This window comes from Boleophthalmus pectinirostris, unplaced genomic scaffold (assembly GCF_026225935.1).
Source record: "Boleophthalmus pectinirostris isolate CB_2022bp ecotype Guang Dong unplaced genomic scaffold, ASM2622593v1 HiC_scaffold_6, whole genome shotgun sequence".
Lineage (NCBI taxonomy): Eukaryota > Metazoa > Chordata > Actinopteri > Gobiiformes > Gobiidae > Boleophthalmus > Boleophthalmus pectinirostris.
In genome coordinates, this window is record NW_026571447.1 from 10,195,085 (window position 1) to 10,208,394 (window position 13,310).

At 43.0% G+C, this 13,310-nt stretch overlaps 1 protein-coding gene across 1 annotated transcript in view; it reads right to left on the bottom strand.

Moving 5' to 3' along the window:
* LOC129411764 (uncharacterized) overlaps nt 1–13,310 on the bottom strand; it is a 15,028-nt gene continuing 1,718 nt past the window's right edge. Inside the window, exons 2-5 of the mRNA XM_055163579.1 lie at nt 12,225–12,295; nt 7,626–7,961; nt 3,774–4,028; nt 1–530 (exon numbers count right to left, since the gene is read on the bottom strand). Of these exons, the coding sequence (XP_055019554.1) occupies nt 367–530; nt 3,774–4,028; nt 7,626–7,961; nt 12,225–12,270 (801 nt within the window). The 5' untranslated portion in view covers nt 12,271–12,295 and the 3' untranslated portion in view covers nt 1–366. The remainder of the gene's footprint in view (nt 531–3,773; nt 4,029–7,625; nt 7,962–12,224; nt 12,296–13,310) is intronic.

Here is a 13,310-nt window from a genome sequence, read left to right on the forward strand (position 1 = left end):
TGATATTCCTTAAAGGTGCACTGTGTAACATTTGCCACCTGCTTGTCTCCATGGAAATGTTATTGCTTTGTCTAGAATGTTCCACAATATAGATTAAACCTATCTATCATGAGGGAGACAAGCAGCTTATAGAACTATGCTACATTACAATTCCGATCTGTGGAGAGTCAGCTCTATTCATAAGAGGAATTATTGTATTTTTGAGCAATAGAAACACCCATAATGAATAAATGCTAGATGAATATGGTTAATGTCATAACATGGAACATTCCAGGTAAAGCAATAACATCTCCTTGGAGACAAGCAGGTAGCGGACCCTTCACTACAAATGTTACGTTGACCACTTTAAAGGAACATCAAAGGACATCAGTAAGACAGACAGCTAATGGTGATAATACATATTGTACGCTCCATAAGTAGTTGATAGAACATCGCAATGGTCATAACTAAAAGGCAGACCACTTGGACCAGGATTAGTCCCCCATACAAGATCCAAGGCCGGTGATACTCCTCATCTGGCGAAGAGGGTCCTACAAAACAAAGCAAACATATACAACAGTATTTTTGTTTGATTCTAAACAAACGGGCTGGATTATTACCTATAAGTAACATGCAGCACCTTCATCCTTCACTAAGACACTTTAAACCACAGCACATTTGAGAGCACACAGCACTTTAAACATATTTGCACATATTAAAAAAGACATTGCACATAATTGGTTTTAAAAGTGTATTTACGTCTTGTGCACGTCAGTGGTACTAATTGACAGCTGCTGGGCCCTGGATGTAAAGGAGGCATTATTAATGAACCAATAATGCAATAAATATGGGGCAATATATGTGTTTTGGAATGTTTAAAGCAGGGGTGTCAAACATAAGACCCGGGGGCCGGATCCGGCCCTCCAAGACCTTTAATCTGGCCCTCAACTGATTTTCTCCTAAAATATCTTAATTATATTTTCTATTAAAGTATTGGTAATTTTCTGCGTCACTTAGCATAGCACTGTCTCCAGCGCCTCTATGCGAGGCCCCGAGGAAGACCCAGGACGCGCTGGAGGGACTATGTCTCTCGTCTGGCCTGGAATGCCTCGGGGTCCCCACAGAGGAGCTAGAGGAAGTGTCCCTGCTTTGACTTCTGTCCCCGCGACCTGGCCCCGAATAAGCAGAAGAAAATGGATGGATGGGTTTTAAAGGTTACTTGGTGTATGGTTGTTTGTTTAGGTTTTATGGTTATGGTTTTTTGGATTGGGGTTTTAAGAGTTATTACCTCCGCCAAGGAGGTTATGTTTTTGCTGGCGTTTGTCTGTTTGTTTGTTTGTTTGTTTGCCTGTTAGCAACATAACTCAAAAAGTTATGGACCGATTTTGATGAAATTTTCAGGATTTGTTGGAAATGTGAAAAGGAAAAACTGATTTCATTTTGGGGGTCGATCCGAAAGAAATCCTGGATTCTGGATCACTTTGAAATTTTAGTTAACATTGTGGTAAATGGGGCTAAAAATTTAGTTTCTCAATATCTCGGTTAATTATTGACCAAACCCCATGAAATTTGACTCAGGGATGGACAATGGGATCCTCTTTCATATTCCAAAGGCTGATCCGGATCTGATCCAGAAGACAGATTTTATCGCAATTTATATAAAAAATGGGGATAGTCTTTGGCGGAGGTCTGCGCTCTCTGAGTGCTTTTCTAGTTTGGTTTTGGGTTTGTTTTGTGGAGTGTTACAGGAATATTTTAAGCTAATTTAAATTTTTACTATTCCTGTTAGCTATTGTAGTTTTACCCAATCAGTCAGAGCAGATGAAAAGCACCTCAAGACATCATTCTGAGGAAACTGTCACCTGCCTCCATATTACACAATGCACTTTTTACACCCTCTGTAAAAAAAAAAAAAAAAAAAAAAAGAAGAAAGGTAAAACTGTACCACATCTTCATGCCCTTTCTCTTGTGGTCAACCTACGTTATATACTCAAAGATGATACAGAAATGGGGTGAGTTGTGGTTTAGGTGTAAAAATGTAGCTGTAGCAGTTTCCTGCCCATGGCCCCTACTCCCTGATAAACTAGAAAACTGTCCAAAGTTGAAGTGCAGTTGAGTTTGCAAACATTTGCTTTTATTGTTTTATGAATAGTGTGTTAAATTTTTTTTCTAAATTTGTTAAAGTTCTACATTAGACAAGTTACCATTCAAGATGCAACTTTTGATGAAACGTTTTGTTTAGGGATCTGTCACCTGCTTAAAATGTTCCACAGTATGACATTAAACAGCCCTGCTTCATATTTATTCAATTACAGTGCTTTTATAAGTGAAAAAAAACAGATCTAACCTGTAACATGGTCTAGTCTACAACTTAATGGGCCCATATTATGTTATTTTCTGATGTTATGATGTTGTTTCCTCATCACAAACATACCTGGAGTTGAAATGGAACAGAACATTTTTGAGTTTTGGAGACGTAGACGGACTAATAATAAAGGGTTACTCAAACAAATTGTGAATGAAACAGAACAGCAGGTATGTTTGAGAAGGTAACAACATTCAATTCAGGGTCAGTTTAATATAATACAGGACCTTTTACTTGACTTTGTTTGGCGGGGACAACAGCTCACGTAGCAGTTTTTACACTTCCTACAAAGTTTCCCTAATATAATAATAATAATAAGTGCACTGCAGTGTGTAGCGTGTACTCATTTAGTCCTTGTGGAAATAATAAAGTCATAGTCTGACAGATGCTGACTGAATAAACGCACCAGTGCTCTCTTCAGCCACCTCCAGTCCCCCAAACACACACCATTAAAGCAGACCTATTATGCAAATTTAACTTTTCAGAGTTTTTACCCATGTTATAGCTGTTTCCTTTTTCATTTACCCCCTCGAAGTTGTATTTGGAGTGATTTGTGAATGTTTGAATCATTTTTAATAACTTATTTTCAAGACAACATACTGACAATTAAGCTTTGTTTCACCGCCACCAGGAAACGCCCACTTCTCTGTACTTACGTTGTACTTCAGTTTTGTTTATTAACTGGTTATAGGCATAGGCCACTAAATCTGATAGCAATACTTACAATATTTTAATACTTGATTTTGATTGCATGTTCTTATTTTGCTGCTATTCTTTTATGTCCTTTATGTTGCAACACTGTAATTTCTCCATTGATGCACAAATAAAGGTTTATCTTATCTAAAAGGGCTGATACATCATGTTCATTTTTGTTATAATGTTGTTTCCTCATCACAAACCTGGAGTTGTGTTTTGTTTCATTCACAGATTGAGTTCTCTCAAACAGAGAACACTCTGTTCCACCTTGTGATGTCATGCGGTAATACAGGAAGTGCTCCACTGTGTTTTTAAACTGCTTAAACCTTCACTAGAATCATTTGGAGCATTTCCGCCCCGGAATTGTCAATCTGGACAGCACAAAAACTAATAGGTAAACTTGAAAACTACCACTACATGACATTACAAGGTGGAACAGAGCATTTTGACCTTTGGAGATCTGGACAGACTGATACTAAAGGATTACTCAAACATGTGTGAATGAAACAAAACACAACTCCAGGTATGTTTTGGAAGCGGTAACATTGTTCTAACATGGCTTAAAGCTCACAAGAGTCAATTCTGCTTAATATTGACCCTTTATTTCACTCATTATGTGGATGAAGTGTCTTGCCCAAGGACAGTTCAGTTGTAAATGCTAGTGTGGGGTCAGACTAAACAATCTATCCCACGCCATTTCCTTGTGCAAAACCAAAACAAGTAAAACATTTACCTGACTCATCCTGAAAGATACTCGTAGTAACCAGTTCCCCATTAAAGTGGAGCTTGCACTCATATGGCCTGTGACTCCGAAGGGTGACGGTCTGGAACAGGGTGACGTAATGTAAAGATGTGCTGTTTCTCCCTGTGGACTTGAGGATTTGACCACTCTGAGAAATGGACAGATCAAACCCTGAAAGCTTGGACACATTGACCTGGCACTGCAGCAGGCTGGCGTTGAGATCAGAGGGTTGAAACAATATTTGATCTAAAAAGCAGAGGGAAAAAATCAAATTAAAGGTCCTATATGACACAAAATGCATTCTTATGAGCTGTAAGCCATGCTGGATTGTCATTAAATCTTCAAAAACATATCTGAAGTTGTGTTTTGTTTTGTTCTTACATTCATTTGAGTAACTCTGCGTCTGTCATCTTCAAAGCTCAAAATGCTCTATTCCACCTTGTGATATCACGAAGCAGTAGTTTTCAAGTTAACAGCTACCTTTTACCTTTAGTTCAGTAGAGACAGACCTTTTTCACAAATGCTGGAAGTGCCATGATGTAGGGTAAACATCACATACGTCAGTGCTTTTCTATGGCAAAATATCTGTGGAAATGTCTCATGTATTTTCCACCAGCTTCATAAATCTGTATGGAATTAATGTCTCTCTCTCTCTTTTTAAATTTTAATCTTTAATTTTATGATGATTATTTATGTTTTGATTTGTTTTTATTGTGATTTTGTTTTTCTTATTCTTTAAAGCACTTTGAATTACTTTGTGTACGAATTGTGATATACAAATAAACTTGCCTTGCCTTCCGTAAATCTGCCCCAACACCAAATCTTCATCCAACAAGGTCAACAAAGAACATATTCTGTCAATGCAGAATTTATCCACAAACATCAGGGGAAGAAAGATGAAAACGTAAAGGCGAACAAGGATTAGCATTAGTGAACTACTCCTGAGCAAAACTAACATTATGGTCATGAATAAAACATAAGTAACTTGTTCACTCAGACTGATTCTACAATTAAAATTAAAAAATCAATTTCATGATGTAGATATTAGCATAGAGAGAGAGATTTGAGCAATTTAAATGCTAGATGTGTAATCTGTGCAGCATTTGAACTGCACAAATCTCTCTGTCTATGCTAATATCTACATCATGAAATAGATTTTTAAATTTTAATTATAGAATCAGTCTGAGTTAACGAGTTACTTATTTACAAATTACTTATTACTTATGTTTTAGTCATTTTTTTAAATTCTTGTTTTTTATTCTTTCTTACTTCGATAGTTGTGGATAAATTCTTCATGGACAGAGAATATGTCCTTTGTTGACCTTGTTGGATGAAGATTTGGTGATGGGGCAGATTTATGAAGCTGGTGGAAAATACACAAGACATTTCCACAGATACTTAACCACAGAAAAGCACTGACGTATGTGATGTTTACCCTACATGGCGGCAGTGTTGTGCAAGTTCACACTTTTCATGAACTAGTTCAACGTTCAGTTCACACTTGTTCAAAGTGAATAGTTCACGTTCATAGTTCACAATTTTAATTTTGAACTAGTTCAAAGTTCAGTTCATTTTATATTTAGATGAGATCTGTAAATGAAAGGCTGCATTTATTTTTCAAACTGACTTCTAGTTTACAACAACTTTACAAGATACACTGTTGGACAAGTGACTTTAAAACTGTAATGTGTTATTATGACTTGTTACTGTCATTTCAAAGTAATTTGTTACATTGCAATATTACTGTATTTAAAATGTAAAACATTACATGACTATTACAGCACTTTAATTTACTCTCACCAAAAGAACTGTTAAGATGCTGAACTTTTGCGCCGTATATGGACTGAACCAGGACTGAACCAGGACTAAACCAGGACTAAAACAGAACTGAACCAGGTCCAAACCAGGACTAAACCAGAACTGAACCAGGTCTAAACCAGGACTAAACCAGGACTAAACCAGGTCTAAACCAGGTCTAAACCAGGACTAAACCAGAACTGAACCAGGACTGAACCAGGTCTAAACCAGAACTGAACCAGGACTAAACCAGGACTAAACCAAGACTAAACCAGGACCAAGCCAGGACTAATCCTGGACTAGAACTTGGAATCTAGGACCGCCCCTGAGAGAACCCCGAGTGCGATCGGGCGTCAGCTGCGTTTATCTCGGTGGAGTGCGGACTTCTGCGTCGGTCCTTTCGCTCAGGATCACGGTCTACACAGGCGCACCTCCGGTGTTTCACCGCTGCTGATATCGCGGTGATTTTAGCAAATTTGTATGAAGAAAAACGAAAAACCCACCATTTCAGTCCAGGTTAAAAAAGCATTGTGACGCGCGTTACTGACATATGTACCAAGTAAAATAATACGCGCGCGGAGCAGCACATCCTGTGCGTGTAGATTTCAGAAAATAGGATCCATCCTATTTTTTGACGCTCTACACGAGCGTAGGCGCGTATCCCCGTCAAAATCCACAGAGAGCATGTATCTATTGTTGTATTTGTGCATTTACCATCAGCACATTGTGCTCCCTGGGCAGTTGTGTATCATGTGAAAGAGCCCAGATCCACACAGACTGTTAATTAGTGCTTTGAAATTTACTTTTGAAATCCTTGCGTTTGCCGTGGTCAGCCTGTACAGAAGGTAAATACAAGCAGCTAAACGCGCCCAGTCAAGTTTGATTGACCCGTACGTTCCGCTAAAGCTGCCGGTGGAGTCGCCTTCGCGTTGACACGCGGCTGTGGTTTCGCGAGGTGAAGTGCGAGCAGATCGTCACTCGTCAGGTGAAAACAAATTTCGACGTTTAACTGAACCCCAACAGTGACGTACTTCGTTCATCACACATAATTTGAACAAATTCACGTTCAAGTTCTTGATTTACAAAAGTGTTGCGTTCAGTTCAAAGTTCACTGAAAAATGAACATGTTCAATGAACGTGTTCTTTTGAACTCGTTCATGCACAACACTGCATGGCGGCACTTCAGGCTGTTGTGAAAAAGGCCTATTGGCAATTCCAGGGCTGAAATGATCTAAATGATTCTTGTGAAGGTGTATGGAGTTTAAAAACACAATGGAGCACTTCTTGTATTACCATGTGACATCACAAGGTGGAACAGAGTGTTTTCAGTTTGAGAAAAGAACCCTGTATAGAGCCTATACAGGGTTTGTGTGTTAAACATGTGTGATTGAAACAAAACACAACTTCAGGTCTGTTTGTGACAAGAAAACATGATTAAACATAGATGAGACATACTGTAGGTTAACAGTATGTGTGTGTCTGTTACTCTATGTGAAACAGGCTATTATTAGTAGGCTGTTTTATTAATGTAACGGTTTTGGTACATATAATAATCTGTAATATTTTTGTCTGTCTTATTAAAAAAAAAACATTCAAATACAACAAAAATCGAATTAGTTATAGAGTTATATGATATGGAACATTAGCCTGATTCATTTAACCTGTTGCTGCTATTTGGTCATGGCGTATATAATGCACCACTAACAGGACTAACTGATATATTAAGCTTTTTCTAAATCCCGTAGGAAGAAGGGCAATAGTGTCTTTCCTCTTGATAATATTCACCAAACATTCTCTTTGCTTTAAATCCTCAATCTCGGGAACCGTTGCCTACACAGAATGTATGGCTCTTCACTGACCTAGTCGCTGGAGAGAAATGAAATTGAGTGGAGGCACTAGGTGGCACCAGCCTGGCTAATGGAACATTAGTTTAGTCCTGAAAGAAGAACGAGTCCTTTCATAGCTATCTATACTTTACAGCAGATGGCACCAACATTACCTTTGGGTGTGATGCTAACTATAGGCACTACTGTGTCTGACTATTACCATAAAGTAGCAGCTCCGTTCCTCTCCCTTTCACTCTGAAGCTCTTCTCATTTTGCGTGGTCAGTGATAATTTGCACTGGTACTGTCCTCCATCTTCCCATTGGACATGTTTTAAAAGTATGGACCAATTCCCAGACTCTGGGCGCTGCATCCGTCCTTGGTCCTTCCTTAAAGGGGGCCACAGACGACCCCGCGTCAGAAGCTCCCAGTATAGAATAGGCTCGCTGGTTAATCTGTGGTCACTGGAAATTTTGAGAGTACAAGGAAGGGTGACATTTTGGCCCAAGGAAGTGGTGAGGGTGGACGGCTGCTCTATACTGACCACTGAGCTCACACCTGAAAGATAAAAGATTCAAGTGAGAGAGAGTGTATCTGTAAGCAGTGGTGGAATGTAACAACACTACAAAAAGTCATATTAAGAAGACTTGAATTAAGAAAGTTTTATCATGATTTCAGTAAATTTCACTTGACAAGTAAAATGATCTACCAATGGAGCAAGACTTTTTGTCAGAGGTGGGACCAAGTCGTTGTTTTGCAAGTATCAAGTCAGTCTCAAGTCTTTGACCTCAAGTCCGAGTCAAGTCCCAAGTCAAATAAAGGCAAGTCCAAGTAGTCTGCTTTGAGCTTCAAGTCATTTCAAGTCTTTAAACCAAAGTACCAAAAATAGCTTACATTTTTGCAATTTATAACTTTTAAGATAAATTGTACTTAAAAAATCGCAGTATATTTATATATGAGTATTTATAGAGTATAGAAGAGATGTACCCCTCCTTGAACCGTCACCTTATCGTGGTGGAGGGGTTTGAGTGCCCGAATTATCCCGGGAGCTATGTTGTCGGGGGCTTCAAGCCCCTGGTAGGGTCACCCAAGGCAAACAGGTCCGGGGGGACGGGTCAGACGAAGAACGGTTCAGAAGCCCTGTATGACAAGTGTACCAACGAGGCCAGTTACGTCGCCCGGATTGGCGTCACCGGGGCCCCACCCTGGAGCCAGGCCTGGGGTGGGTGCTCGCCAGCGAGCGCGTGGTGGCCGGGCCTTCCCTCCCTCCCGGCCGGGCTCAGCCCGAAGGAGTGACGTGGGGCCGTCCTCAGGTGGGCCCACCACACGCGGGAGGATCCATATGGGGCCGGTGCAGAGAGATCTGGGCGGCAGTCGACGGCGGGGGCCTCGGCGACCGGATCTCTGGACATGGAGACTAGCTCTGGGGACATGGAATGTCACCTCGCTGGGGGGGAAGGAGCCTGAGCTTGTGCGGGAGGTTGAGCGTTACCGACTAGATATAGTCGGCCTCACCTCCACGCACAGTTTGGGCTCTGGAACCCAACTCCTTGAGAGGCGCTGGACTCTCCATTTCTCTGGCGTTGGCAGCGGGGAGCGGCGGCGGGCTGGTGGGGGCCTGCTCATTGCCCCACAGCTCAGCTGCTGTGTGTTGAAGTTCACCCCGGTGAACGAGAGGGTCGCGTCCCTGCGCCTTCGGGTCGGGGACAGGTCTCTCACTGTGGTGTCGGCCTACGGGCCGAACAGCAGTGCTGAGTACCCGGCCTTCTTGGAGTCCTTGGGAGGGGTACTAGACAGTGCACCGACCGGGGACTCCGTTGTTCTCCTGGGGGACTTCAACGCCCACGTGGGCAACGACAGTGACACTTGGAGAGGAGTGATTGGGAGGAACGGCCTCCCCGATCTGAACCCGAGCGGTGTTTTGTTATTGGACTTCTGTACTAGTCACAGTTTGTCCATAACGAACACCATGTTCGAGCACAAGGGTGCCCATAAGTGCACGTGGCACCAGGACACCCTAGGCCGGAGGTCAATGATCGACTTTGTAGTCGTGTCATCTGATCTCTGGCCGCGTGTCTTGGACACTCGGGTGAAGAGAGGGGCTGAGCTGTCAACTGATCACCACCTGGTTGTGAGTTGGGTTCGCTGGCGGAGGAGGAAGCCGGAAAGACCTGGCAGGCCTAAGCGTGTAGTGAGGGTCTGTTGGGAACGTCTGGCGGAGCTCTCTGTCAGAGGGACTTTCAACTCGCACCTCCGGGAGGACTTCTCCCGGATTCCGGGGGAGGATGGAGATATGGATATGGATATGTCCAAGTGGGCTTCATTCTCTGCCTCTATTGTCAATGCGGCTGCTCGGAGCTGTGGGCGTAAGGTCTGTGGTGCCTGTCGCGGCGGCAATCCCCTAACCCGGTGGTGGACACTGGAAGTAAGGGATGCTGTCAAGCTGAAGAAGGAGTCCTATCGGGCCTTGCTGGCTCGGGGGACTCCTGAGGCAGCTGACGGGTACCGGCGGGCCAAGCGTGCTGCAGCCCGTGCGGTTGCGGAGGCAAAAACTCGGAGCTGGGAGGAGTTCGGGGAGGCCATGGAGGAGGACTATCGGACGGCCTCGAAGAGGTTCTGGCAAACCGTCCGGCGCCTCAGAAGGGGGAAGCAGCTCTCAACAGTGCGGGGGGAGAGCTGTTGACCTCAACTGGGGACGTTGTCCGGCGGTGAAAGGAATACTCTGAGGATCTCCTCAATCCCACCGTCACGTCTTCCAAGGAGGAAGCCGAGGCTGGGGACTTGGAGACGGACTCATCCATCACCCTGGCTGAAGTCACTGAGGTGGTTGGCAAGCTCCTTGGTGGCAAGGCTCCGGGGTTGGATGAGATCCGTCCTGAGTACCTTAAGTCTCTGGATGTTGTGGGGCTGTCTTGGCTGACACGCCTCTTCAACATCGCGTGGCGGTCGGGGACAGTACCTCTGGACTGGCAAACCGGGGTGGTGGTCCCTCTGTATAAGAAGGGGACCGGAGGGTGTGTTCCAACTATAGGGGGATCACACTCCTCAGCCTTCCCGGTAAGGTCTATGCCAGGGTACTGGAGAGGAGAATCCGGCCGATAGTCGAACCTCGGATTCAGGAGGAGCAGTGTGGTTTTCGTCCTGGCCGTGGAACACTGGACCAGCTCTACACTCTCCATAGGGTGCTCGAGGGTTCATGGGAGTTTGCCCAACCGGTCCACATGTGCTTTGTGGATCTGGAGAAGGCATTCGACCGTGTCCCTCGTGGTGTCCTGTGGGGGGTGCTTTGGGAGTATGGGGTCTGGGGCCCTTTGCTAAGGGCTGTCTGGTCCCTGTATGACCGGAGCAGGAGCTGTGTTCGCATTGCCGACAGTAAGTCAGACCTGTTCCTGGTGCATGTTGGACTCCGCCAGGGCTGCCCTTTGTCACCGGTTCTGTTCATTGTATTTATGGACAGGATCTCATCTCTGCTGTTTGCGGATGATGTTGTCCTGTTGGCTTCATCGAACCAGGACCTGCAATGTGCACTGGGGCGGTTTGCAGCCGAGTGTGAAGCGGTTGGGATGAGGATCAGCTCTTCTAAGCCCGAGGCCATGGTTCTCGACCAGAAAAAGGGGGCTTGCCCTCTCTGGGTGGAGAGTCCCTGCCTCAAGTGGAGGAGTTCAAGTATCTCGGGGTCTTGTTCACGAGTGAGGGGAGGACGTAACGTGAGATTGACAGGCGGATCGGTGCAGCTTCGGCAGTGATGCAGTCGCTGTATCGGACCGTTGTGGTGAAGAGGGAGCTGAGCCGAAAGGCGAAGCTCTCGATTTACCGGTCAGTCTTCGTTCCTACTCTCACCTATGGTCATGAGCTCTGGGTAGTGACCGAAAGGACGAGATTGCGGATACAAGCGCTCGAAATGAGTTTCCTCCGCAGGGTGGCTGGGCGCTCCCTTAGAGATAGGGTGAGGAGCTCAGTCACACGGGAGGAGCTCGGAGTAGAGCCGCTGCTCCTCCACGTCGAGAGGAGCCAGTTGAGGTGGCTCGGGCATCTGTTCCGGATGCCTCCTGGGCGCCTCCCTCGGGAGGTGTTCTGGGCATGTCCCACCGGGAGGAGGCCCCGGGGAAGACCCAGGACACGCTGGAGGGACTATGTCTCTCGGCTGGCCTGGGAACGTCTCGGGATTCCCCCGGAGGAGCTGGAGGACGTGTCTGGGGTGAGGGAAGTCTTGGAGTCCCTGCTTAGGCTGCTGCCCCCGCGACCCGGCCCCGGATAAGCGGAAGAAAATGGATGGATGGATGGATGGATAAGAGATGTAGAAATGTAAATTTTTCCTTTTTAAATGTCTTGAAAATATCTTAGTGTGAATCATTACAGTCAGAATAGAAAGAATTCAGATTTAAAAGTGCTTCTCAAATCTTCTCAAGTCACAGGCCTCAAGTCCGGGTCAAGTCCCAAGTCAATGACCTTCAAGTCCAAGTCAAGTCCCAAGTCTTAGCCCATTTTATCAAGTCAAGTCTCAAATCCTACAAACAGTGATTCAAGTCTGACTTGAGTCCAAATCACGACTTGCAAGTCCTCACTTCTTCATTTTGAACTTAAAATATGAAAATACATCTGCTGCACTTAAGATAATAAAAAAAACTCCTTGCACTTGAAAGAAACAAAGTCTAATGTTGCTTGAATTAACAAAAACACACTTATTCCATTGCTAGATCATTTTACCTGTCAAGTTGAATCTACTCGACTTAACTTGAAAACTATACTACAGCCTATATCAGTTAGCAGTGACAAATAGTGACAAATTATTTTACAGTTCATTCAGTCCGTGCATCTTACCTGAAACTAGGAGATGAATCAGGAAAATCCTTAGTAGCCAGTTCATTTTTAAATTGCTCAGTCCAGAAAACCTGCACACAGTTCCGTCATTGTCTCTGAATGTGAAAATATATAAGATGTCAGTGTGGGAGACTACTTCCTTTTGACATGCAGGAAGGGGGTCTTATTTTCAGTTTCATAAATAAGTACACAGTAAACCCAAAAGTTCAAACTAATTAAATAGATTAAGTTGTGTTTACTCAAAGTTTAGAAATAATCGTACTAACTTTTTTTTGAGTAATTTTAATTATTATTATTATTTTTTATTAAAGGGAACTATTGTGGGTATAAGTAAGTGTAACTTAGATGAGGTACAACTTAGTAGAATTAAGTTGTTAAAAAATAACACATAATGTGTGTATAATGTACTATGTGTATACTATAAAGTGTGATGTATGTAAGTATGTATGTATGTATGTATTATTAAACTATTATATAATATTGATTAGATTAGTAAAATTAGATTAGATTAGATTAGTCAAACTTTAGTCAAACTTTCACTTTTTCTTTTGTTTAGATACAGCTGGATATACTGGATTGTGTGTATAATTATAATGTGTGTACAAAAAATCATGGATTACATATAAAACTGAAAATTTATTAAATTATTCCAGTCGTATGTATTAAATGTATTAGAATCAAATTTATTTAGCAGGGATCATTTTACTTATTTTGTGATCTATGTTATAATGTTGTTTCCTCATTAAAAAATTAGTTTCTTTCACAACTTTCACATAGGGGGGCCTGGGTTCAGATCCCCCTCCTATGTTGTGTATAATGTATGTATACTATGATGTGTCTATATGTATACTATAATGTGTTTAGATACATCCGGATATACTGGATTGTGTGTACAATGTGAGCACCAAAATATCATAGATTACATATAAAACTGAAAATAAAATTATTCCAGTGGTTTGAAAACTAACTGCAAATATTTGAGCTGAGCTGAATGAACACTTTTAAGTCAGTTGTTATCAAAAGGTGCATGTAGCAAACCATCCAACCTTTTAAGTTCTGGAACATTGTGACTTTTAAATTTCATCA